This window comes from Scyliorhinus torazame, chromosome 8, assembly GCF_047496885.1.
Source record: "Scyliorhinus torazame isolate Kashiwa2021f chromosome 8, sScyTor2.1, whole genome shotgun sequence".
NCBI classification, from domain to species: domain Eukaryota; kingdom Metazoa; phylum Chordata; class Chondrichthyes; order Carcharhiniformes; family Scyliorhinidae; genus Scyliorhinus; species Scyliorhinus torazame.
The window spans coordinates 42674563-42699858 of NC_092714.1; the positions used below are offsets into that span (position 1 = coordinate 42674563).

The 25296-nt window shown below is 48.6% G+C and overlaps 1 protein-coding gene across 2 annotated transcripts in view; it reads right to left on the reverse strand.

Annotated features, from left to right (window-relative positions):
* Positions 1-25296, reverse strand: part of epha3 (eph receptor A3) — a 329916-nt gene that overhangs the window by 25442 nt on the left and 279178 nt on the right. For both annotated transcript variants that reach the window (XM_072513451.1, XM_072513450.1), the window contains exons 14-15: positions 21440-21589; positions 17040-17233 (exon numbers count right to left, since the gene is read on the reverse strand). In XM_072513451.1, coding sequence (XP_072369552.1) covers positions 17040-17233; positions 21440-21589 — 344 coding nt within the window. The remainder of the gene's footprint in view (positions 1-17039; positions 17234-21439; positions 21590-25296) is intronic.

The following is a 25296-nucleotide window of genomic DNA, read 5'->3' on the forward strand; positions in this document are numbered from 1 at the left end:
GGATGGACCACCTGGCATTGACCTAGGCACTGGAAAGGACAATGGTAAACGGATCTTTCTTTGAGGTCCTCAACATTGACTCTGGACCCCCCCCCCCCCCCCCCCCCCCCCCCCCCCCCCCCCATGATCTAGGTCATCAGCAGCAGCAGAACTGTACTCCAAACAAAATCTATAACCTCTGGCCTGGCATCTCTGCCAGTCTACCACCAAGCCAGGAGAACATGCCAGGAGCAACACCAGGCACACCTAAAAAAGAGGTGCCAACTTGGTGAAGCTACAACACAGGACTACTTGTGTGCCAAACAACATAAGCAGCAAGTAATAGACAGAGCTAAGCAATTCCATAACCGACGGATCAGATCTAAACTTTACAGTCATGCCACATCCAGCCTTGAATGGTGGTGGACAATTAAACAACTCACTGGAGATGGAGTTTTCACAAATATCCCCGCTTCAATGATGGAAGAGCCCAGCATACCTGTTCAAAAATTAAGGCAAAAGCATTGACAGCAATCTTCAGCCAGAAGTGCTGAGTGGATGATCCATCTCGGCCTTCTCCGGGAGTCCCCAGCATTACAGTTGTCGGTCTTCAGTCAATATGATATAAAAATGGCTGAAGGTACTGGATATTGCAAGGGCTATGGGCCCTGACAAAACAAAATTCTGGCAATAGTCCTGAAGGCTTGGGCACCCCTCTACACCTCCCGCTGCCTTGGGAAAGCAGGCAGCATAATCAGAAAACCATGCCAGGATATTCTCTCTTCCAACATCTTCCATCGGGCAGGTGATACAAAAGTCTGAGAACATGCATTAACAGGTTCAAAAACAGCTTCTTCCCCACTGTTACCAGACTCCTGAATGACCCTCTTATGGATTGAACTGATCTCTCCACACATCGTCTCTACTGAGTAGTACTACACTCTGTATGCTTCACCCGATGTCTATGTCCATGTATTTACATTGTGTATGGTAGCACAGTGAGTAGCACTGTTGTTTCACAGTTCCAGGGTCCCAGGTTTGATTCCCGGCTTGGGTCACTGTCTGTGTGGAGTCTGCACGTGGGTCTGCGTGGGTTTCCTCCCACATGTCCCCAAAGACGTGCTATTAGGTGAATTGGATATTCTGAATTCTGTGTACCCCAACTGGCACCGGAATCTGGCGACTAGGGGCTTTTCACAGTAACTTCATTGCAGTGTTAATATAAGTGTTAATAAAGATTATTATTATTTATCGTCTGTCCTGTTTCTTCGTATATGTAACGATCTGTCTGGACTGTACAATATTTTTCACTGTACCTCGGTACACGTGATAATAAATCAAATCAAACCTTAGCCAAGCTGTTCCAGTACAGCTACAATACTGGCACCTACCCCCAATGTAGAAAAATGCCGAGGTATGTCCTGTATCCGACCCAGCCAATTACCAACCCAACAGTCTACTCTCAATCATCAAGAAAGTGATGGAAGGGGTCATCAACAGTGCTATCAAGCGGCACTTACTCAGCAATAACCTGCTCACAGACGCTCAATCAGCGTTTCATCAGGATCACTCGGCTTCTGACCTCATTACAGCCTTGGTTCAAACATGGACATAAGAGCTGAATGCCAGAGGCGAGGTATGGGTGATTGTCTTTGGCATCAAGGCAGCATTTGACCAAGTATGGCATCAAGGAGCCCTAGCAAGGCTGGAGTCAATGGGACCTATGGGGGAAACGTTCCTTTGGTTGGAGTCATACCTAGCACAAAGGAAGATGGTTGTGGTTGTTGGAGATCAGTCATCTCAGTCCCAGGACATCATAGAATCCCTACAGTGCAGAAGGAGGCCATTTGGTCCATCGGGCCTGCACTGATCCTCTGAAATAGCACCCTCCTAGGCCTAATCCACCACTCTATCCCTGTAACCCAACCTAACCTTGGACACTAAAGAGCAAATCAGCATGGCCAATTGATCCAACCTGCATATCTTTGGACTGTGGGAGGAAACGTGAGCACCTGGAGGAAACCCACGCCAACACAGAAAGAACGTACAAACTCCACACAGCCAGTCACTCAAGGACAGAATTGAATCCAGGTACCTGGTGCTGTGAGGCAGCAGTGCTAACCATTAATCATCGCAGAAGCTCCTCAGGGTAGTGTCCGGGCAAAACCATCTTCAGCTGCTTCATTAATGACCTTCCTTCCATCATAACATCAAAAGTTGGGATGTTCGCAGATGACTGCACATGTTCAGCACCATTCACAACTCCTCAGATACTGAAGTAGTTCATATCCAAATGCAACAAGACCTGGACAATATCCAGGCTTAGGCTGACAAGTGGCAAGTAATATTTACACCACACAAGTGCCAGGAATTGACCATCTCCTATAAGAGAGGATCTAACCACCGCCCCTGGACATTCAATGGCATTACCAACAACTCAAGAAATTGAACACTATCCAGGAGAAAGTGGCCCACTTGATTGCTACCCTTCCACACACATTTACTCCCTCAACCACCGATGACTTGTGTACCACCTACAAGATGTACTGCAGGAAATGAAAAAATGAAATGAAAATCGCTTATTGTCACAAGTAGGTTTCAAATGAAGTTACTGTGAAAAGCCCTTAGTCGCCACATTCCGGCACCTGTTCGGGGAGGCTGGTACGGGAACTCATCGAGGTTCCTTAAACAGCACATTCCAAACCCACAGCCACTGCCACCTAGAAGGACGAGGGCAGCACATACCTGGGAACCCCACCACCTGGAGGTTCCTCTTCAAGTCACTCAACATCCTGACTTGCAAATATATCACCGTTCCTTCACTGTCGCTGGATCAAAATCCTGGAATTTCTTCCCTAATATGCAGCTTGTGAAAATTATATTCAAGTGAGAAGTTAGATGGGAGTTGTGTGTTCTAGTCACGGCTCCTTGACTAGAACACACAACTCCCATCTAACTTCTGCCAGACCTGGGACGGGATTCTCCACAAACTGGCGCGATGTCCGCTACCCGCCGCCAAAAATGGCGCGGATCACTCCAGCGTCGGGCCGCCCCAAAGGTGCGGAGACTGGCTAGGCCCGCGCCGAATGGTTTCCGCTCCGCCGGCTGGCGGGAAAGGCCTTTGGCGCCATGCCAGCCGGCGCCGAAAGGACTTCGCCGGGCGACGCATGCACGGGAGCGTCAACGGCTGCTGACATCATCCCCGCGCATGCGCAGGGGAGGGTGTCTCTTCCGCCTCCGCCATAGTGAAGACCATGGCGAAGGCGGAAGAAAAAGAGTGCCCCCACGGCACAGGCGCGCCCGCGGATCGGTGTGCCCCGATCGCGGGCCAGGCCACCGTGGGGGCACCCCCCAGGGCCAGATCGCCGCGCGCCCCCCCCCCCCCCAGGACCCCAGTGCCCACCCGCGCCGCCTTGTCCCGCCTTTCACAAGGTGGTTTAATCCACACCGGCTGGAGAGGGTTGACAGCGGCGGGACTTCGGCCCATCACAGGCCAGAGAATCGCCGGGGGTGGGCCCGCCGACCGGCGCAATTCCCACTGACCGGCGCGGCGCGATTCCCGCCCCCGCCGAATCTCTGGTGGCGGAGAATTCGGGACACGGCGGGGATGGGATTCACGCCAGCCCCCGGCGATTCTCCGACCCGGTGGGGGGGTCGGAGAATCACGCCCCTGGTATCTGTTTAGTCAGCAATCTTATGTATTTTACAAAAAGGAGAAGCGATCAGTCTTAATTTCAGGCCCTGCATCAAGCATTCCAGCTCAGTTATAGACAACATACATGCAAAACACACATACAAATATGTATTGGTTAACTAATTCAAAGTTGCGACTTAACAAAGAGATCTGCCAGTGATTTTAAAACCTCAGTATTTGCATCTCGTGATTGCTTGATATATCTGTCAGTGGCCCTTAGCTATGAACGTTTAGGTTGTTTTGTTTACCATATATTAAACTGAGCACATATTGGAACATAATCCTATTGTCACACATGATTTCTTTGATGTCTAACTGAATTTAGGTCATCATCGTTTCCATATGCTGTGTCTGTCAGCTTTATATATATTATTTGTTCAGGAGAGGAAGGATTAGTCATGATTCTGATATATACCAGCTCTCCCAGTTGGCTGCGCCGTATCTTTGGCAGCAGACTGGCAGAAACCCCATTCACGTGGTGCTACCAGGATTTCTGCTAAACTTTCACTAATTTGAAGGCCCCTTCCCCCAGCCGGCACTTACCCGAGGAAACTCCTGTACTGCCAGAGTCATCCTGAACCAGATTTTAAGGATTATGCCATGCATTAACTTAACATGTCTCCACGTGAGCTATCAGTAATGAAATGTTAAAATTGGATTGTTTGTCATGTGTTTTGCTTGGAATCTGCCCAATCATTTTTATGGAATTTTATCAGAATACATTGCACTCAACATTACTACAGCAGGGTGTGATTTCAACCCATCAGTGTAATGGTTGACATGGGATTTCACACCATTTGAGTGGTAAGAGCTGAAAATCCCTGCTGCTGTCATTTTGTAACCTTTAAGAAATAGACTCATAATATGAAGATGTGTAAAATATTTGCAGGATTTCTTTGTCAAAAAAATCTCTTACACCGGAGAGTCTTAACCTGAGAAAGTGGGAGAGGGAGCAAACTGCATGATAGCACAGTGGTTAGCACTGTTGCTTCACAGCGCCAGGGCGCCGGGTTTGATTCCCGGCTTGGGCCACTGTCTGTGCGGAGTGTGCACATTCTCCCCATGCCTGCGTGGGTTTCCTCCGGGTGCTCCGGTTTCCTCCCACAAGTCCCGAAAACGTGCTTATGTGAATTGAACTTCGGAATTCTCTCTCGGTGTACCCGAATAGGCGGCGAAGTGTGGCGACTAGGGGATTTTCACAGTAACTTCATTGCAGTGTTAATGTAAGCCTACTTGTGACAATAAAGATTATTATTATTAAACACACAGCAAAACGGAGTGATCACATTAATATCCAAGGAAAATCCTGGTTTGAATCAATTTTATGTTTCCCCTGACACCAGTTTATTTGCAACATGAATACTGGATCCTCCGTCCTCCAGCAAAATCAAGGGAAAATCAAACTTATTTTTTGATTCATAGGACGAGTGGTGTTGGTGTTTTGACACTAAAAGTAAGTTGCTGCTGCTCGTGTCCAATTTATATTTATTTACCTTTGCCGGGACAGTCAGGGCTGGAAATTCCAATCCGCAATGTTATCTACATTCACGTGCTTACAGCAGATGCCTTTCCCCACTATTAACCACCTTATTACCAATAGCTTTATAAACATTTTCGAACAGCAGAGCGACAAATTCCATTCGAACGAGCCAAGGGTTTGCACAGTAACATTGCCTCTTGTAATTTCTAACATTCACTGTTGAAAACGGGAAAATGGATGAAAAATTAAACAGTTATGAATATTTATTCGTAAAAATATGCAAGGGGATCCAGCAAGACAATCTAATTTTTTTTAAATACAGCTTTTTGAATTGGGTGAATGTAAAGAGGGAACTTTGAGACATTGCAAAGTATACAGCTACTTAAATGTTGATGTTACGCATCCAACCCAGGCTTAATTTGTTTGAGCTTATGAATAAGATGTAAAATTATGAGGATGCTCCTCGAGGATACCATCTCCTCCCCCCCCCGCCCCCGCCACCTAAAACCTGAAACCCTGCCCTGGTGATTGCAAAGCTATTGGTTGTTTGTTTCATCCTGAGAAAGGACATCTGGACAATTTAGTAATCCAAAGGAATTTGGATCTGACTGTGAAGAGCCTGTGATGTCTCAGTGCGAGATCTCGGGAACGGTGGTATTCCGGAACAGTTGCACGCATCAGCTTGTGACCTGGATGCCTGTCTGTGGCCTGGACCATGCAATTTATTGGCTGGGTCATGAATCCTATTAATTCATACAGGAACAGACAAATTAGGTGTGTTTTATACTCTGTTGTTGTTGCAGGCTGAGTAGCTGGCTTGCTGTTTCCTACCAGGCCGTTAATGCCTTTCATAAATCACCAATGCTCAGCTTCTGGTGGTGTTGGGGGAGTGAGGGGTTGGGGGGTGGAAGCATAAACCCATTTTCTCGACAAGAATTCTCAGCGGCTACCTGAACAAATCTGCAAGATGTTAAACATTAAAGGTCTTAATGAGCTCAGTCTTCACTTTGAACGTCAAACTTTCACAAGAACTCAGCTTATAAAATGCACCACATCTCCCAGCAATGAAACGAACAGCACAGAATCTACCCTTGCAAGGACACTGTATGCTCCCTATGTGAAGCGAGAAGTGTGGTGTTAGCCATTATGTGTGTGCAGCATTACAAGTACACCACCAGAATCTGGCTCCTTTACTGAGAAACCAAATCCCTGCCCGGATCTTCCAGTCCCGCTGAAAGACAGTTGGCTGGCCCGCTGCGGGCATCCTGCCCTGGCAGGGCTGGAAAACCCCACCCAAGTCCGCAACTGATTACTGATGTTACACCCTTCCACCCAACCCCCATTTAATTGGCTGCAGTTGAAACACTGGGCGGAATCCCCCCCCCCAACGCTGGGTGGGAGAATCGCCCGGGCGCCACGCGAGTCCCGCTATGCCGCCCCAACGCGATTCTCCCAGCCCTCCCAAACCGGCGCGGCGAGAATCACAGCTGGCCGCTGGGAGAATCGCTGCTTGCCGTTGGTAACGGGCGAGCGGCGATTCTCCGGCCCAGATGGGCCGAGTGGCCTGCCCAACATGACAGGTTCCCACCGGCGCCGTCCACACCTGGTCGCTGCCAGCGGGAACAGCGCGGGAATGGTTGGTGGGGGCCTCAAAAGGGGTCTGCCCCGCGATCGGTGCCCACTGATCGGCAGGCCGGCTTCTCTGAAGGAGGGCCTCCTTTCCTCTGCCACCCTGCAAGATTCATCCAACATTTTCTTGCGGGGCGGCCGCGGGGAGGACGGCAACCGCGCATGCGCAGGTGATGTCATTTACGCAGTGCCGGTCGCGTCACTTACACGGCGCCGCTTTTAAGTGGCGCCAAGGCCTGCCGCGTGTAAATGATGCGGCGCCGCTCCTAGCCTCCCGGGGGCGGGAGATTAGGGGGCTGGGAGCGGGCTCCGACGCTGGAGTGAAACACTCCGGTTTTCACTCCGGCGTCGGGACTTAGTCTCCCGATGGGAGAATTGCGCCCACTATGTTCATCTGCCTTTTGGATTTAGCTGGCCACTCTGGCGATTTTACGGGGTCACTGGTGGAATACTCCATACAGACTCTGCATTACAAGCCAACGCTGGGATAAAGGTATTATGGAGGAAGACTTGTCCTTGTCATCATAGAATCCCTACAGTGCAGAAGGAGGCCATTCAGCCCAGTGAGTCTGGACCGACCCTTCGAATGAGCACTCTATCCATGCTCACTCACTTATCCATCACACCCTATCCCCATAACCTAACTTGCATAAGGGGCAATTTATCATGGCCAATCCACCTAACCTGCACATCTTTGGACTGTGGGAGGAAACCAGAGCACCCGGAGTAAACCCACGCAGACACGGGGAGAACAAGCAAATTTCACACAGTCGCCCAAGGACGGAATTGAACCCGAGTCCCTGGTGCTGTGCTACCCACTGGTGCTACTGTATCGCCCTGGCCGTGCTGTCATGGCCAGTACTGGTGTGTCATATTATGAACTTTCATGCACTACGTTTTAATAGTGGACACAATTAAACCCTTAATATGGGGTGGGAGGGCATGGGTGGCCTTTGCACTCGAGGCCGTGTCTGCCCAGCCATGAAACATGTCTGGGCCAGGACGGGCAGGATCCCAGACCAAATCCAGTCACAAAAAGCTAGTATGCAGGTACAGCAAATGATTAGGAATGTAAATGGAATGTTGTAATTTATTGCAAGGAATATAAAAGTAGGGAAGTTATGCTACAATTATACAGTGTTGGGGAGACCACATCTGGAGTACTGTGTACAGTTTTGGTTTCCTTACTTAAGAAAGGACATAACTGCATTAGATGCTGTTCAGAGAGGGTTCACTCATGGGAATGGAGGGGTTAATATTTAATAATCTTTATTGTCATAAGTAGGCTTACATTAACACTGCAATTAAGTTATTGGGAAAAGCCCCTAGTCGCCACATTCCGGCGCCTGTTTGGGTACACGGAGGGAGAATTCAGAATGTCCAAATTACCTAACGGAGCTTGTGGGAGGAAACTGGAGCACCCGGAGGAAACCCACGCAGACACAGGGAGAACGTGCAGACTCTGCACAGTGACCCAAGCCGGGAATCGAACCTGGGACTCTGGCGCTGTGAAGCAACAGTGCTAACCACTGTGCTACCGCGGTTATCTTATGTAGAGGTGGTTCTATTGAAATTCTGAGGGGACTTGACAGGATGGATGCTGAGTGGATGTTTTCCCAGTGGAAGAGACTGGAGCTTGAGGGCACAATTTTAAAATAAGGAGTTACCCATTTAAGAAGGAGGTGGGGCAAATTGTTTTTTAAAATTATTTCAGAGGGTTGTTAGTCTGTGGAATTCTTTCCACAGAGAGCATTGAAGGAAGTGTCACTGAATGTTTGGAAGGTTGAGTTCTTACCAGAGCAGGTTTGAGGGGTTGAATGGCTTACTCCTGCTCATAATCTTTTAGAATGTTTTAGAAGCATTATAAACCAAGTATGAAACTGAGCCACAAAAGAGGCATTAAGTCAGATGACCAAAAGCATGGTCAAGGATGTATGTTTTAAGCATGGTCGTAAAGGAGGAAAGGGAGGTAGAAAACAGAAAGATGTAAGGCAGAAATTCCAGAGTTAGGGCTTATAAACCGGAGGCTTAGCCACCAATAGTGAAGCAAGTACGATTGAGAATTCGCAAGAAGTCAGAAGAGCCCAGATATCTGAGGGTTGTGAGGTTGGAAGACATTACAAATGAGGCCATCTAGGGATTTGAAAACCAGGGTGAGAATTCTAAAATCAAGACGTTGTTCGACCAGGAGCCCATGCAGCTCAGCGAGCACTGGGGTAATAGGGGAAACAGAACTTGCTGCAAGACAAGGGCAGCAGCATGTTGGATGAAGTCAAGTAGTTGGCAGATAGAATGCAGTCAGGACTGAATTGGGATAGTCAAGGCTCGTCAGACTGCTTATTTAACATCCAGTATTGGATGAGCAGAAATTTCCTCTAATTAATTATTGGTAAGACTGAAGTGATTGCTTTTGGTCCCCACTCTAAACTTTGTTCCATAACCACAGACTCCATCGATCACTCTGGCAACAGCCTGAGATTATGTCACTCAACTCACAACCCTTGCTTTCAGATTTGATCTTGAGATGAATTTCCAACCTCTTACTTGTGCCATCTCTAAGACCACCTTTCTCATCCCTGTCTCAGCTCAACTGCTGTTGAAACTGTCATCCACACCTTTAGGATGCAAACGGAGGCCTTTAGTGCAGAGGAAATGGCAAGGTTTTTTTAAAAAAAATATTTTTATTAAAAAGGTTTTTAACAACACAATTTTTCCCCTTACAAACAATAACTCCCCCCCCCCCCGTAACAAAATAACGCAAAATCACCCTGAGCAAGATATATACATGGCAAGATGGTATATTTACATAGCTTTATACACTGGCTCTTGGCTGCACGTGCCATTTCTCCCCACCCTCCATGCCATCTCCCGCTCGTCCATCCCCTCAAACAATCTCTCGTTCCCCCCCCCGCCCCCCAGGGTTGCTGCTGCTGCTGACCGACCTTCCTCTAACGCTCCGCGAGATATTCTAGGAACGGTTGCCTCCGCCTGTAGAACCCCTGCGCAGACCCTCTCAAAGCAAACTTAATCCTCTCCAATTTTATGAACCCCGCCATGTCGTTTATCCAGGCCTCCAGGCTAGGGGGCTTCGCCTCCTTCCACAATAGCAAGACCCTTCGCCGGGCTACTAGGGACGCAAAGGCCAGAATGCCGGCCTCTTTCGCCTCCTGTACTCCCGGCTCATCCACTACCCCAAATATTGCTAGCCCCCAGCTTGGCTTGACCCGGGCTTTCACCACCTGGGATATTACTCCCGCCACTCCTCTCCAGTACCCCTCCAATGCCGGGCATGACCAAAATATATGGACATGGTTCGCCGGGCTCCCTGAACATCTTTCACATCTATCCTCTACCCCAACGAACCTACTCAGCCTCGCCCTCGTCAAATGCGCTCAGTGAACTACCTTAAATTGTATCAGACTGAGCCTGGCACACGAGGAGTTGGTATTAACCCTACCCAGGGCGTCAGCCCATAACCCTTCCTCAATCTCCTCCCCCAGCGCCTCCTCCCATTTACCTTTCAACTCTTCTACTAGCGCTTCCCCCTCTTCTTTCATCTCTTGGTGTATTTCCGACACCTTGCCCTCCCCGACCCATACCCCCGAGATCACCCTATCTTGAACTTCTTGTGCAGGGAGCAACGGAAATTCCCTCACCTGTCGCCTCACAAAAGCCCTCACCTGCATATATCTAAAGGCATTTCCCAGGGGTTACTCAAACTTCTCCTCCAGTGCCCCTAGGCTCACAAATGTCCCGTCAATGAACAGGTCCCCCATTCTTCTAATCCCCGCCCGATGCCAGCTTTGGAACCCCCCGTCCATCTTCCCCGGGACAAGCCGGTGGTTACCCCTAATCGGGGACCACACCGATGCTCCCGTTGCACCCCTGTGCCTTCTCCACTGCCACCACCGGGCTTGTGGTGTATTTTGTCGGCGAGAGCGGCAGCGGTGCCGTTACCAACGCCCCCAGGCTCGTTCCTTTACAGGACGCCATCTCCATCCTCTTCCATGCCGCCCCCTCTCCCTCCATGACCCACTTGCGGATCATCGCCACATTTGCTGCCCAGTAGTAGCTCCCTAGGTTTGGCAAAGCCAACCCTCCTCGGTCCCTATTGCATTCCAGGAACCCTCTCCTAACCCTCGGGTCTTATTTGCCCACACAAACCCCATAATACTCCTACCTACTCTCTTGAAAAAGCCCTTGGTGATCACGATGGGGAGGCACTGAAACACAAAAACCTCGGAAGGACCACCATTTTGACCGACTGCACCCTACCCGCCAGCGAGAGCGGGAGCATGTCCCATCTTTTAAAATCCTCCTCCATTTGCTCCACCAACCTTGTCAAATTCAGTTTATGTAGGGCCCCCCAACTCCTGGCTATCTGGATCCCCAGATACCGAAAACTCCTCTCCGCCCTCCTCAGCGGTAGGTCCCCTATCTCTCTTTCTTGGTCCCCTGCCTGTAATACAAAAAGCTCACTCTTCCCTACATTAAGCTTGTAGCCCGAGAACTCCCCAAACCCCTTCAGAGTCTGCATGATCTCCACCATCCCCTCCATTGGGTCCGCCACGTATAGCAGCAGGTCATCCGCGTAGAGCGATACCCAATGCTCTTCTCCCCCGCGGACTATCCCCCTTCATTTATTAGACTCCCTCAGTGATATGGCCAAGGGTTCGATCGCCCATGCAAACAGGGGGGACAGGGGGCATCCCTGCCTTGTCCCTCGGTACAGCCGAAAGTACCCCGACCTCCGCCGGTTCATCACTACACTCGCCACCGGGGCGCTGTAAAGGAGCTTAACCCATCTGATAAACCCTCCCCCGAACCCAAACCTGCGCAATACCTCCCAGAGGTACTCCCACTCCACTCGGTCAAAGGCTTTTTCCGCGTCCATAGCTGCCACTATCTCCGCCTCTCCCTCCTCCGATGTCATCATTATCACGTTTAAGAGCCGCCGCACATTGGTATTTAACTGCCTGCCCTTTACGAATCCCGTTTGGTCCTCATGAATCACCCCCGGGACACAGTCCTCAATCCTGGTGGCCAATACTTTTGCCAAAAGCTTACCATCCACATTGAGGAGCGAAATCGGCCTGTACGATCCACATTGCAGTGGATCCTTGTCTCGCTTTAGAATCAAGGAGATTGTCGCCTCCGACATTGTCTGGGGCAGGGTTCCCTCCTCTCTGGCCTCCTCACTAGTAGCGGGGCCAGCAGGTCCACATATTTTCTATAGAACTCCACCGGGAACCCGTCCGGCCCCGGGGCCTTCCCCACCTGCATGCTTCCCAAACCCTTATTCAACTCCTCCAACCCAATTGGTGCCCCCAAACCAACCACCTCTTGCTCCTCCACCCTCGGGAACCTCAGTTGGTCCAGGAATCGTCTCATCCCCCCTTCCCCCCCCCCCTGGGGGCTGGGATCTATACAGCTCTTCATAGAAGGCCTTGAATACTTTATTTATTTTCGTTGCACTTCGAACCGTGGCTCCCCTTCCATCTTTGATTCCCCCTATTTCCCTCGCTGCCACCCTCTTACGGAGCTGGTGCGCCAGCATCCAACTAGCCTTTTCCCCGTACTCGTAGGTCGCCCCCTGCGCCTTCCTCCACTGTGCCTCCGGCTTGCCCGTGGTCAGCAGGTCAAACTCCGTCTGGAGCCGTCACCTTTCCCCAAGTAATCTTTCCTCCGGGGCCTCTGCGTATCTCCTGTCCACTCGCAAGATCTCCCCCACTAACCTTTCCCTTTCCATGCCCTCTGTCTTCTCCCTATGAGCCCTGATTGAGATCAGCTCTCCCCTGATCACCGCCTCCCATACCACCCCCACTCGCACCTCCCCGTTGTCGTTGGCCTCCAAGTACCTTTCAATACACCCCCTCATCTTCCCACACACCATCTCATCAGCCAGCAGTCCCACATCCAGCCGCCACAGTGGGCATTGGTCCCTCTCCTCTCCCAGCTCCAGTTCCACCCAGTGCGGGGCATGGTCCGAAACGGCTATAGCCGAATACTCCGTCCCCTCCACCCTCGGGTTGAGCGCCCTACCCAGAACAAAGAAATCTATCCGGGAGTAGGCTTTGTGTACATGGGAGAAGAAAGAAAATTCCCTGGCCTGCGGCCTTGCAAACCTCCATAGGTCCACTCCCCCCATCTGGTCCATAAAACCCCTGAGCACCTTGGCCGCCACCGGCCTCTTTCCCGTCCTTGATCTGGAGCGGTCCAGTGCTGGGTCCATCACTGTATTGAAGTCCCCTCCCATTATCAGTCCTCCTACCTCCAGGTCCGGAATGCGCCCCAACATGCGCTTCATAAATCCAGCATCATCCCAGTTCGGGGCGTATACATTTACCAACACCACCCACGTCCCTTGCAACCTCCCACTCACCATCACATATCTCCCTCCATTATCCGCTATGATAGTCTTGGCCTCAAATGACACATGCTTTCCCACCAGAATTGCCACCCCTCTATTTTTTGCGTCCAATCCCGAGTGAAATACCTGTTTTACCCATCCCTTTCTTAACCTGACCTGGTCCGCCACCTTCAGGTGTGTCTCTTGGAGCATTGCCACGTCTGCCATCAGTCCCTTCAAGTGCGCGAACACTCGAGCCCTCTTCACCGGCCCATTCAGGCCCCTCGCGTTCCACGTTATCAGCCGGATTGGAGGGACTCTCACACCCCCCCCCCCCCCCTCCACCCCCCGCCGACTAGCCATCTCCTTTTCTGGGCCTGTCCCTTGTCCGCGTCTCCCTCACTCTCCAGTCCCCCAACCGGGGGACCCTCGTCCCAACCACCTCTTCTGTGTCCCATTCTCTTTTGGCCAGTGCAGCAGCAACCCTTTTTCCCCCCCTTTCACCCCCTCCCTCCTCCCCTCCCCCCCGCTAGATCCCCGTCTAGCTTTTTTGCTCCCCCCCCATATCCCTCCCGTAAGTCAGCTGAAACCTGCTGACCCCGGCTTCCCCCGCCATCGCTTTGACCCCCCCCGTGTGGGAGTCTCCCAATCAGTGTACATTCGTTTGTTCCCCTTCCCGCCTTTCTTGCCGCGCGCGGGAAAGAAAACCCTGCGCTTTCCAGAGCCTGCCCCGCCCCCTATGGCCAGCTCCTGTCGTGGCCTTGTCCCTCTCCCCCAGGCCATATGGCATTTCCTGCGCGTGGTTGACCCCCTATATACAACAACCATCATACTTCAACCCTCAAACACCCCCCTCCCACACAAACCCTCAATTAGAGTCCAACTTTTCAGTTTGTATAAAGGTCCACGCCTCTTCGGGCGTTTCGAAGTAGTGGTGTTGGCCATTATGTGTAACCCACAGTCGCGCTGGCTGCAACATTCCAAATTTCACTCCTTTCCGATGCAGCACCGCTTTGGCCCGGTTGAAACACGCTCTCCGCTTAGCGACCTCCGTGCACCAGTCCGGGTATATTCTGATCTCTGCATTGTCCCACTTGCTGCTCCGCTCCTTCTTGGCCCATTTCAGGACCCTCTCTCTGTCCGTAAACCGGTGAAACCTCACCACCATCGCCCTTGGCGGCTCATTTGCCTTGGGCTTCCTCGCCAGCACTCGGTGCGCCCCTTCCAGCTCCAGCAATCCCAGGGGGGCCTCCGCACCCATCAGCGTTCCGATCATTGTGCCCGCATGTGCCGCGGCATTGGCCCCCTCCACTCCCTCTGGGAGACCCAGGATCCTCAAATTGTTTCTCCTCGACCTGTTCTCCAGGTCTTCGAGTCTTGCCGCCCACGTCTTGTGTAGCGCCTCGTGCCGCTCCACTCTCTCCGCCAGGCCCACAAGCTCGTCGTCGTTCTCACTCACTTTTTCCTGGATCTCCTGGATCTTCACCTCTTGGGCTTTCTGGGTTGCTCCAAGTCCTTCAATTATTGCCAGCATAGGCGCCACCATCTCCTTGCGCAGCTCCTCGAAGCAGTGCTTGATGAACTCCTGCATCTCCTTTGTCCGTGGGCGCCGCCATTTTGCTTTTTTTCTCTTTCTTCTCCCGCTGCTCCAGGGCCGCTTTTTTCGCCGTTTCGCTGCGGGTCCGGTCCATGCAGGTTAGTAGGGGACCTCTCGCCTTCCTTCCCCACGGGTTGTCTGTATCAAAAGTTCCGTTGGGGCTCCGTTAGCGAGCCCAAACGTCCGTCTTCGCAGGAGCTGCCGAATTGTGCGGCTTAGCTCCGCATCGCCGCAACCGGAAGTCACGAAAATGGCAAGGTTTGACATAAAAATGTAAATAACAAGTGCAGGTGCATATGCCATTTATTTGGATAACATGCTGAAAATTCTTATCAGTGGCAGTCAGTTTTGAAGAGTGGAAATGTAATGTTATTATTACCTTTGCTGTTTCTCTTCCCGCACTTAGTGGGGCACAAGACTTTCATCTCTTCCCAAAGCAAGGTTTGTCCTGGAACAGATCACTAGCCTGTCACCAGAGGCTTATAGCTTGTGGGGTGCCACTCTGCATCAATTATGGCTGTCCGGTAGTCTTTCCACCTGCCATGGTGTGTTGGATGGATTTTGTAGGTTGATAAGCAACCTGTTGTTGGCTGTGTTATGAACGCATCTGCCTTACATCGCACAGGACTTATGAGGTGGGAACGATTGTTTTCCCCATGTCCCTTGCGGAGCACAAGCTCCCTTGATAAAGGGGGGGGGAAACTTATGTTATATATAAGGTCGGCCAGTTTGGCACCGCCCTGTTAAGATCTGGTGGGGAACGAGCAGGAGCTGTGTATCATAGCCTTGTCAATGAACCCAAGTTTCTTTGATACAACTCTATCTGGATTCTCTGTGACATCCTAAGAGCACCTTCCTTGACCCTCAAGTCCTGGGATGGAACGCGAACCCGGAGCTTCTTGCTGAGAGGCAGGAATGCTATTCACTGTGCCACAATACCTCAACTTATTACCTTGAGTTAAGGTTTGCGGTTGTGTGATGCTATTTATTTAGCTCTCTCCTCATTATTTTGATGGTTTGAAAGGTCAGTCTTTTAAGTTTTGTTTCTGATCAATAAAATGGATGTTCCAGTTGAGGATTGGTGAGACTGGAGTGCCATATTATCAGGTGATTGAGATATCTACTCAATTCAAGACTCTGAACCAGAAGGAGGTGCTCACGATATGGTAATTCAGAATTAGCAGCGAGGGCTATTCATCCCTAATTGATACACAGGTTCCCTAAATATATTAGCATAAACAAAAAAGTAGTAATTCCTTGTGAATCAGGAGGCACTGATTTCAACCCCATTTAGATGCCACACAAGCACATTAGGAAGCAGGAGCCTATTGTTTGTGGGTTTATTTCACAAACTGAGCTACATGCAAATGAATAATCGTGTTTGATCATGGCAAGCCTCTGACGCTAAATCACATCGCATTATGCGTTATTCATAACTGATGTACTGCCACACCACCAGACTGCTTATACACCCAAGGGAGACTACTTAAAACTAGCTTCATTTATGGATATACAATAATCCTTAAATCATTTTATTCAAATTACAACAAAAGTAATAGTGGAGTCCAAACAGCAATTTGGGATTTGAGGCTTAATATTTTTATAATATATTAACATTGTTTGAACAATCTGGTGGAAACATAGAAAAGTAATAAAATGGCACAGGAGGATGCCAGTCAGTGTGTCCTGTCTGTGCCCACTGAAGTAAGTTTATAGAATCTAATTCTACTTTCCAGCTCTTGTTCCATAGTCCTCCAGGTTACAACATTTCAAGTACACATCCAAGAACTTATTAAATGCATTGAAAGTTTCTGCCTTTGTGGTGTTTTGTAGCTAAAATGAATATGTCCCGTAACACCTGATGGCAACAGGGAAACAGCAGAGACAATTCTGGAATTGTCTGAAGACCCAGCTCATGATAAAAATATGTTTTAGGGTGGGTGTGATTCACCTCATTGCCACCCACCCCTAAGCCCTTGTCTGCTGCATAACAATGCCTCTTTAATTTTCTCAGAATGAATTATAATGGTGTCGGACAAAGCACGAGTTGCCACTTGTTGCCACTGGATTCAGACTATGAGTGGGTAAATCAAGTGGGTGTTGTTCTGGGTACTATTGAAATAGCCTCTGACGTCCCTGTAGTCTGAGAATGGCCGGCATCGTTCACCTTTTAGCACACCAAAACACAATTGTGTTCAATTGACTGGGACGGAAGCACCAACGGGCCAATCCTGGCCTCGTTGTATTTTTTAAAAAACGGAGTTCACACATGTTTTTTTTTTTAAATGAAAGAACCAATCCTTTGTGTCACCTTGCTGCAGTATTAGCGATGATCTTCAGGCTGCTGGGGTTCCGAATCAACTTGTCCAGGATGCTGACAATCTGTTCAAACTTAGGCCTGTTATTCCTATCCTTCTGCCAACAGTCCAGCATCAGCTGATACAGGGCAGCTGGGCAGTCCATGGGGGGCGGCAACCGATACCCTTCATCAACCGCTTTAATTACCTGAGTGAGCAATCAATAGAGGACAACATCAGTGAATCGCTCTATCACAATAAAATACTACTCTAAGGAATGTGGTCAAATCAAGCAATAATTAAAGGGGAAGTGGGTGCTTATCATGGATTTTAACACAATAGAGACATGAAGCAAGGCTTTGCTGAAACAAGGGCTGGTATGTTAAACCCAGATAAATGTACATTTTAATACTCATTGTGCCACAAATTTGCAGCTAAATAGAACGACCTGGTACAAACCCAAAAGGAGTTTTTCAGGCTTTATGCTATAATGTGAATCGGGTAACAGCAGACGGCCAACTATTGCCACTTTTCCCAATTCAATTCGATGGAAATAAAATTCAGGAGAGATGCAAAAAACCGACTGCCTGCTCACTGCTGCCCATCTCATTGTACAAAGTAAAAATAATTCCCAATCACTCCGGTCATTCATAAAATCACTTCAGTGCAGAAGGAGGCCATTCGGCCTATCGAGTCTGCACCGATCCTTGGAAAGAGCCTAGGACATACCCTAACCTATCCCCATAATCCAGTAACCCACCTAATCTTTTGGACAATAAGGGGCAATTTAGCATGGCCAATCCACCTAACCTGCACATCTTTGGACTGTGGGAAGAAACCGGAGCACCCGATTGGAACCCACGCGGACTTGGGGAGGAAGTGCAAACTCCACACAGACAGTCCCCAAGGCCTGAATTGAACCCGGGACCCTGGTGCTGTGAGGCTGCAATGCTAACAACTGTGCAACCGTGCCGCCCAAAATAAAACCTACTGGAACGAACATTTGTACTTCATTTAAATTTGGAGAAAAAAAAAAAGAATTTGGATGTAGACCCAAGGGACTGCACCTGAAGTTTTAGATTCAGTTCCAAGTTTGACATTTCAATTCACATGATTCAGAGTCTGGATATTTCTGAGCTGATTGCACTTGGAAATCGTACAGAAGAATTTAAACTAAGCCAGGTTTAGTCCAGAGGAGACTTTGGCGCCCATCGCTAGCCATCTCTTGAGCTCTCAGCTGCTGTGAGCAGCGAAGGAGGGGAGTGGCACTGGGCTGATGGAACTGCCTGATGTGAATCTCCTACTGTTTTGTGTGAAAAATGAAATGCAGCCAGTGCTGAGGGTGTGTAATTTAATACGATTGCTGCGAACACAGAATCTGACCAGCTCTCAGCATAAACACACAGATCATATTCAGCTCGGACCATCTTGATGAATGTATTGCATGTGTGTGTGTGTGCGTGCACACCCATATGTTTGTGTTCGCAAAGTGGGTATTGTGCAAATGGTCCTGAGATTACTATTCCATTAAAGGTAGTTTTGATCGCTGTTGATTAAAGGGACAGTGCAGTGGGAAACTTTGGGTCATTTTCCAGGAACTTTGAAAATTGGTCAATCAGATAAAGATGAGGAGGAGCTATGTCCCACAAATTAGGTAGCATATTTTGATTTCTAACACGCCACTTGGAGAAAGTGACGGGCAATCCAAATGTGAATGCTGATGCTTCAACTTACTTTAATGATTTTGTGTGCATGCACCCTGTTGCACATTGCTCTCTATAAAGATTGTGGCCCTGTATACAACTGCAGATGCACGGCATTGGCAGCAAGTGCAGCCTTTTTAGACTGCATCTGAAATTTCTGCTCAGGAGCGTTAAACCAGGAAATTGGATGTACGGTTAAAGGAAATAAATTTACATGGCTATGGGGATAGAATTGGGTAATGGCACTGACTGGATTACTCTGAGGGGACACGGTGGGCAGAATGGCCTCCTTCTGTGCTGTAAATGATTCAACAGTCAGAATTTAATGCTCCCCAACATGTGGGTTATTAAGAAAAGGTGGAGAGTGTAATAACTCCATGGGGCCCATGGGGATATTCTAATTAATCTCCCGATGGGATTCGTGGAATATGAACTTCCCCACTAGTGGGCGGAGGCCTGCCCATCTGAGGCTCATAATTATCTTGTATAAAGGCCGCCCAGGCAGGGACCGGCATGTTGGTGGTCCCAATTGGGACTGATATTGTGCATATTTGACCGTGAACAAACTAGCGTTTACTTGACGACTCAGCCTCCTGGGTCTTGATCGGAGCATGAAATTGCAGGAATGGGATTTCCTCTGGGCTCCTGCCCACTTTGACCCACAGAGATTTTACTTTGGGGTAGGCAAAGCCTCAGATGGGAAGCCCATCTTTGCCCAACTTGAGGCCCTTAAGAGCCCATTAATGGCCATTTAAAGGCTATTTCCCACCCAGCCTCAAATTTTAGCATTATATCTGGCCATATGAATTCTCACAATGTGTGTTACATTTTTTTAAGACATGAATTATTGAAAATTACTAAAACTTAAAAGGCAATACAGCGTGTGTGGGGAGGAGAGCTTTGAACAGAGTGAGACTGGCAGGAGAAAGGGAAACAGAATCAAAGGGCAGTATTTAATGGAGACAATGGAAATCTCGCCCTCTGGCTACAGAGCAGGCAAGCGCCCTTTATTGCCTCCTGTAGGGAAAGCCCGTCGCATTCTGTGCCACTCAGGCATGTAATTGGGCAGGCCTTCTCTGGGATCAAGGGCAGAAGGCCGACAGCTCTTCATTGAACAGCAGCGCCACTGGGGAGCTGTGGCTGCTGCCAGTATGACACCCACATGAGGCCCAGGGTCATCACTGCATACCAGGTCACAGGTGAGTGGTGGCAAGAGGGTTAATGCATAATCATTATTGTCACAAGTAGGCTTACATTAACACTGCAATGAAGTTACTGTGAAAATGCCGTAGTCGCCACACTCCGGCACCTGTTCAGGTTCACAGAGGGAGAATTCAGAATGTCCAATTCACGTAACAACACATCTTTCGGAACTTGTAGGAGGAAACCGCAGCACCCGGAGGAAACCCACGCAGACACGGGGAGAACGTGCAGACTCTGCACAGACAGTGAATCAAGCCGGGAATCGAACCTGGCACGCTGGCGCTGTGAAGCAACAGTGCTACCATGCTGCCCATAATGAGACAAGAGAGTCATGATGGGAATGGAAGAGGAGGCCAAGTTGCAAAAAAAAATAAAAAAAATTTTAACAATGATATGTCGGAGAGCTGATTCTTGCAATTTAAAAGGTAGAGCACATCAAGATTTGGTTTAATCTGCTATCAAACAGTTATTTTGCCAGCAAAGAATATGATGGACGGTGAAAGATCCCAGTTTCCCAAGATTATATCACGTGCTTTGAATTGCAATGAACCCCAGGTTCTGTATGAGCAAGAGATATTGCTCCTTGTGTGCATTATAATCGCATTTACATGCACCTCAGAGTGAAATGCATGGACTATATTCTGTACGATGCAGACATTAGATACATGTAAACAATTTATGATGTTACAATTCTGCTTTGCAGTACCACAACGCTGTGATGTGTTGTCACATCTGGGTATATTTTCCAACCCTCTAGGACTACATAATTTATATGTACTGAATCTTTCTGTGTACTTTTTCAACACGGGCATTAGCCAGGTGGGAACACACACCTCATTTATTTGATGGCACCAAACAACAGTTAAAGCTGCTGAATATTAACTTCCAAGTTGAAATATTGGAATTCTACTGAGATACCCAGGAGGAAATGACCTATGTGGGTGAGCACAAAGACCTTTTCACCCCTGTCAGAAAAAAAAATACATGCAATCCAGAAAAACACTTTAACGCAACTTTGACACTGAAGCGTACTCCCACTCTGCATTTTTCCCCCAGCAACTTGAGGCTAGTATTGCATCATGTGCAGAATTATAGACATTAACTTATGATGTGTTGTATTAACGGACATGAATTCTGCATGCCTTCTTCCCTATAGGATACATTGTTCACTGTTAACTAGTGCTAACTGTTTTTCAGGAATTACAGTGAACAAATTATATATTTCCTCCAACATTACAGCATATAGGTTTCCTGATTTTCATCTTTGCATCCGTGATCATTTTTCCCTGGCCTTTTTCACTCCTATATTACTTTTTCCAATTTGCAATTTTTCTTTCATACAAAGTGTACTTGCCAGTAAAATGTTTGAACTACCCCTTCCGTGCTGCACATTTTTTTTTGTACGCCTTCTCTGTTTCTTACAGTGACACAGAAAAGCCTGGCCACCTGGCATTCCCATGCTTGACTTCCTCACCCAGCGTGACTCATTTACAACAGAAGATACTCACGTCCTGATTGGACATTTCCCAGTAAGGCCTCTCTCCATACGACATCACCTCCCATAGAACAATCCCATAACTCCACACGTCACTGGCTGAGGTGAACTTGCGGTACGCGATGGCTTCTGGCGCCGTCCATCGGATGGGGATTTTTCCACCCTGAAAAAGATTTTATTTTATAACAGTGGTTAGGCGTGAGCGGTACTTTTGGCACCTTGGGGGTCGAGGGGGGAGAAATAAAACTTTCTAACAGATGAAGCCAAGATATTCGGGTTAAAATTGAATTCAACAGAATTAGTAACAAATTATGAACGTCTTTTGCCTGCTGATTTAATCCAGGAATAAATCCATATGGGGGGATTAGAAATACACTTGAGGATAATATTAGCAGCATGATTTAGATCTGATGGTTTGAAGGCAGGTATTCTCTTTACTAGGCTTATTACCAAAAAACCATAGTCACATGCAATTTATTCATGCAGGTATTCCACAGTTGGCCGCATTTCCAGCCAGATCAAAATACCATGGAATATCAAACAGCGAAGATCCTTATGGTATCACTCAGGCATCCTCAGTAGAAGTTCAAATGTTTCCTAAAGTATATTGGTTTCATCGTGCAGCTGTGTTTTGCGCATTGAAGTTAGGACAAGGTCAATCATACAGCTTTTGTGAGCTGCAACCTGCAATTAGGAGCTCAAATCGAAGTTCAAAAGGACACCACCACCAGCCTGTCAAGGTATGGGGAATTTTGCCACTTCTTGGTCTACCCCTTTCTTCTGAACTGAGGCATTGGCTAAAATCTTCCATCCTCACTCATAACTGGGATTTTCCGGTGCCATTGAAAGTGAATGGAGTTTTGGCTGAAACGTCAAATTTTTCCGTTCTAACTCGCGATGTGTCTTGTCCTCTCACCCTTTAGCCGGAATTCTTCGGCAACGCACCCCCACCCACGGGGTACCCAGCGGTGTCGGATGGCTTCAATGGGAAATCCTATTGACCAGCGAGAAGGAAGAGAGAATCCCGCTGCCAGTGAATGGCACGCTGCCGAGAAACACACGGCTGGGGGAACCAGAGAATCTCACCGATTATGTCACTCTCTCTAGCTATAGGCTCCGACCACCAGGGTGCAATCTGTTGTTTGAGAGCTCTTGTCCCATTGCCTTGTCGTGCACAACTGTCACACAATCTGGCCTCTTCTACCATGTAGTGCTGATGATGACCATGCACTTTCCAGACTGGACTCTCATTCCACTTGCAAAGTATCTTTGCTGATACTATCATGACTGACCATTCTATGCAACACCATATTGCCAATTACCCTGACCATCCATCCTTTTGCAGCAATGCACCCAGTTTTGTGGCAGCACTACATGATTGCACACCACCTCTGCGAACTCCATCCAGGCTGCGTTGGTCAAGCAGGAACGTCTTCCATTGCCATACCTCAGGAAGAGCACCTCCCACCGTTTCCGGACAGCCAGGTGGAGAACCTGAAGGGAGGCATCACTGAACTGTGGGGCCATTCGTTGTTTGGAACCTGACATGTTGCTGATGGGAGACGGGGCAGTTGCGGGGAGTGATGGTGAGCCCTGGAAGATGATTGCTGCAGCGGAGAGGGTGGAGTGAGGGGCTTAATTGAGGAAAGCTGCAAAGGGGCTGCAGGCTGTGGTTCAAGAAACAGTAGGCATAATTTTCCTGAGCCCCACCAGCAGGTTCAATGGCAGCCAAGGGGGTAAGAATTCGAAGGCAAGGCCCAAACATTGGCTTTATATCAGTTTGAATTTCCGTTGGGATCTTCCACTGTGGATGCCCACCATGGCGGATAGGGAAACCCCCTGGAGACCAGTGTGAAATTGATTTGCGTCCTGTTGATGGAATGCAGATGAAGGCTCAATCACCCATGCCAGGTTTCTGCAATGCTAATGGGAAAACACATGGGTGCGAAGTGCACCTGGAATAACGTGATGTGCAGATGTTGTGACTTACCTGAACAGTGCCTGGGGTTGCTGCCAGAGTTCATCTGGCAACCCTGGATCCTGGAACACCGCAACAGTGGGTGGGGGGGGGGGGGGGGGGGGGGGGGGGGGAGGCATCTGTAGGTGGACCTTCCAGATTTGTTATCATGAAGGGGGTCCATGTTTCAGCCTTGTATTTTCCTGCAGATCCATTTTCTTTCTCAACAGGTCCACCGTCTGGCCTCAGTGTAGTCCCAGGGATCCATTTTCATTTTCAGGTGGTCCACCTTCTCCCTTCAATAGTGGGTCAGTGCTTTGGGGCACTTGTTCAGTATCATACCCAGATAGGGCTTCATACCCCCCCCACCATATACACACACCTAACCCCTTATGGAAGTTGGCAGGTTTGGGAACAGAGACAGCAGAATGGCGCACAGGCCATTAGGAACATTTCTTTTTGTTGCCCACCTCTATGCTAACCCGATTCGTCGCACAAAAATCCAGACCCAGGTTTCAGCTGGCAAGGGTTCACTTGAGGCTTTGTAAACACGTACTGGGTGTTAATTCTGTTTTCCTGTCGCTGTCTGCCGGTTATACTGGAGATCAGACTTTCAGAGCCTTAAAGCGTGAACTGCCTTTTCTTTTAAAAAGCGGGCCTATCAGATGCAAGGTAATATTTAAATTTTATAATCAGCATGTTGCTTTCCTTGTTAATAGTTTTTTTTTAAATCCCATTAAGGGGCAATTTAGCGTAGCCAATCCACCTACCTGCACATATTTGGGTTCTGGGGCTGAGTCCTACGCAAACATCGGGAGAATGTGCAAACTCCACACGGATAGTGACCCAGGGCCAGGATCGAACCCGAATCCTTCACGCCATGAGGCAGCAGTGCTACCTGCTGCTCCACCATGCCAGCCATTCTCCTGATTTTTCAAAGTGATAAACCGAAACATGGTGTCAAAGCCGAAAGTGCCGCAAACTAAGGCAGAGAAATAGGCTTCCTTTGCCAGCTGTTTTGATGGAAATATTAACCCATTTATTTTCTAAAGCATCTTGATAACTTCATTTAAATGGCGTGCTGAGATTTTTCATAAAGCACGCTGACATTAATACCTGACACAATTTGACTTCAAACACAGAACAGAACTAAAGGCCAGGTGAATCACAAAGTGATGATCAGATGATGTTAAAGTCGGGCCGGAAACAGTGATGGGCAAACTTGGCAGTGAGTGGGCCGCATGAGTGACCCTCCTTCATCCCAGCGAGCCGCAAGATTGAAATCAGACTTGTTCACTAATCATGAATAAGATTAAATACATTTAATACATGCTGAGTTATAGAAAATGCTTAATCAGTTATATGCTAATTGAACACACATCAGCTTCAAATGGTAAAAACAAAAGAAATATTCACATTTTGGACACGGGGGCGCGCACAACTCTCACAGTCGATGTTGTGAGCAATCAGCATGCACGCTACTTGACTTGTCCTTGCTTCACGAGTGTATCACTTCAGTCATACCGGAAGGAAAAAAACTTTGTGGTCAGCAATCAGCTGAATGTGGAAGCCCCGCCCGTGGACAACGGGCAACAAAATGTCTTGTGGGCCACACTCAGGACGCAGAAGGGCCACACATGGCCACCAGGCCACAGGTTGCCCACCCGCTGCCCGAAAGCCTGCGTCATGACAGAATTATTGATGACTCGGGGAGGTAGACTTTTGCAGATTCGTGGTCCTGGGGAAGAATGAGTTTGTGGAATTAAATGCTGCTGGAGCAAACACCTCAGCCTGATGTTTGTGCGGAGAATCCTCTGCCAGCTCTCAAATGTAGAAGATAAAATCACAATACGGCAAGGATAACACAGCTGGATGTCAAACTGACTAAATCAATTTGAATATTTTACAGATCT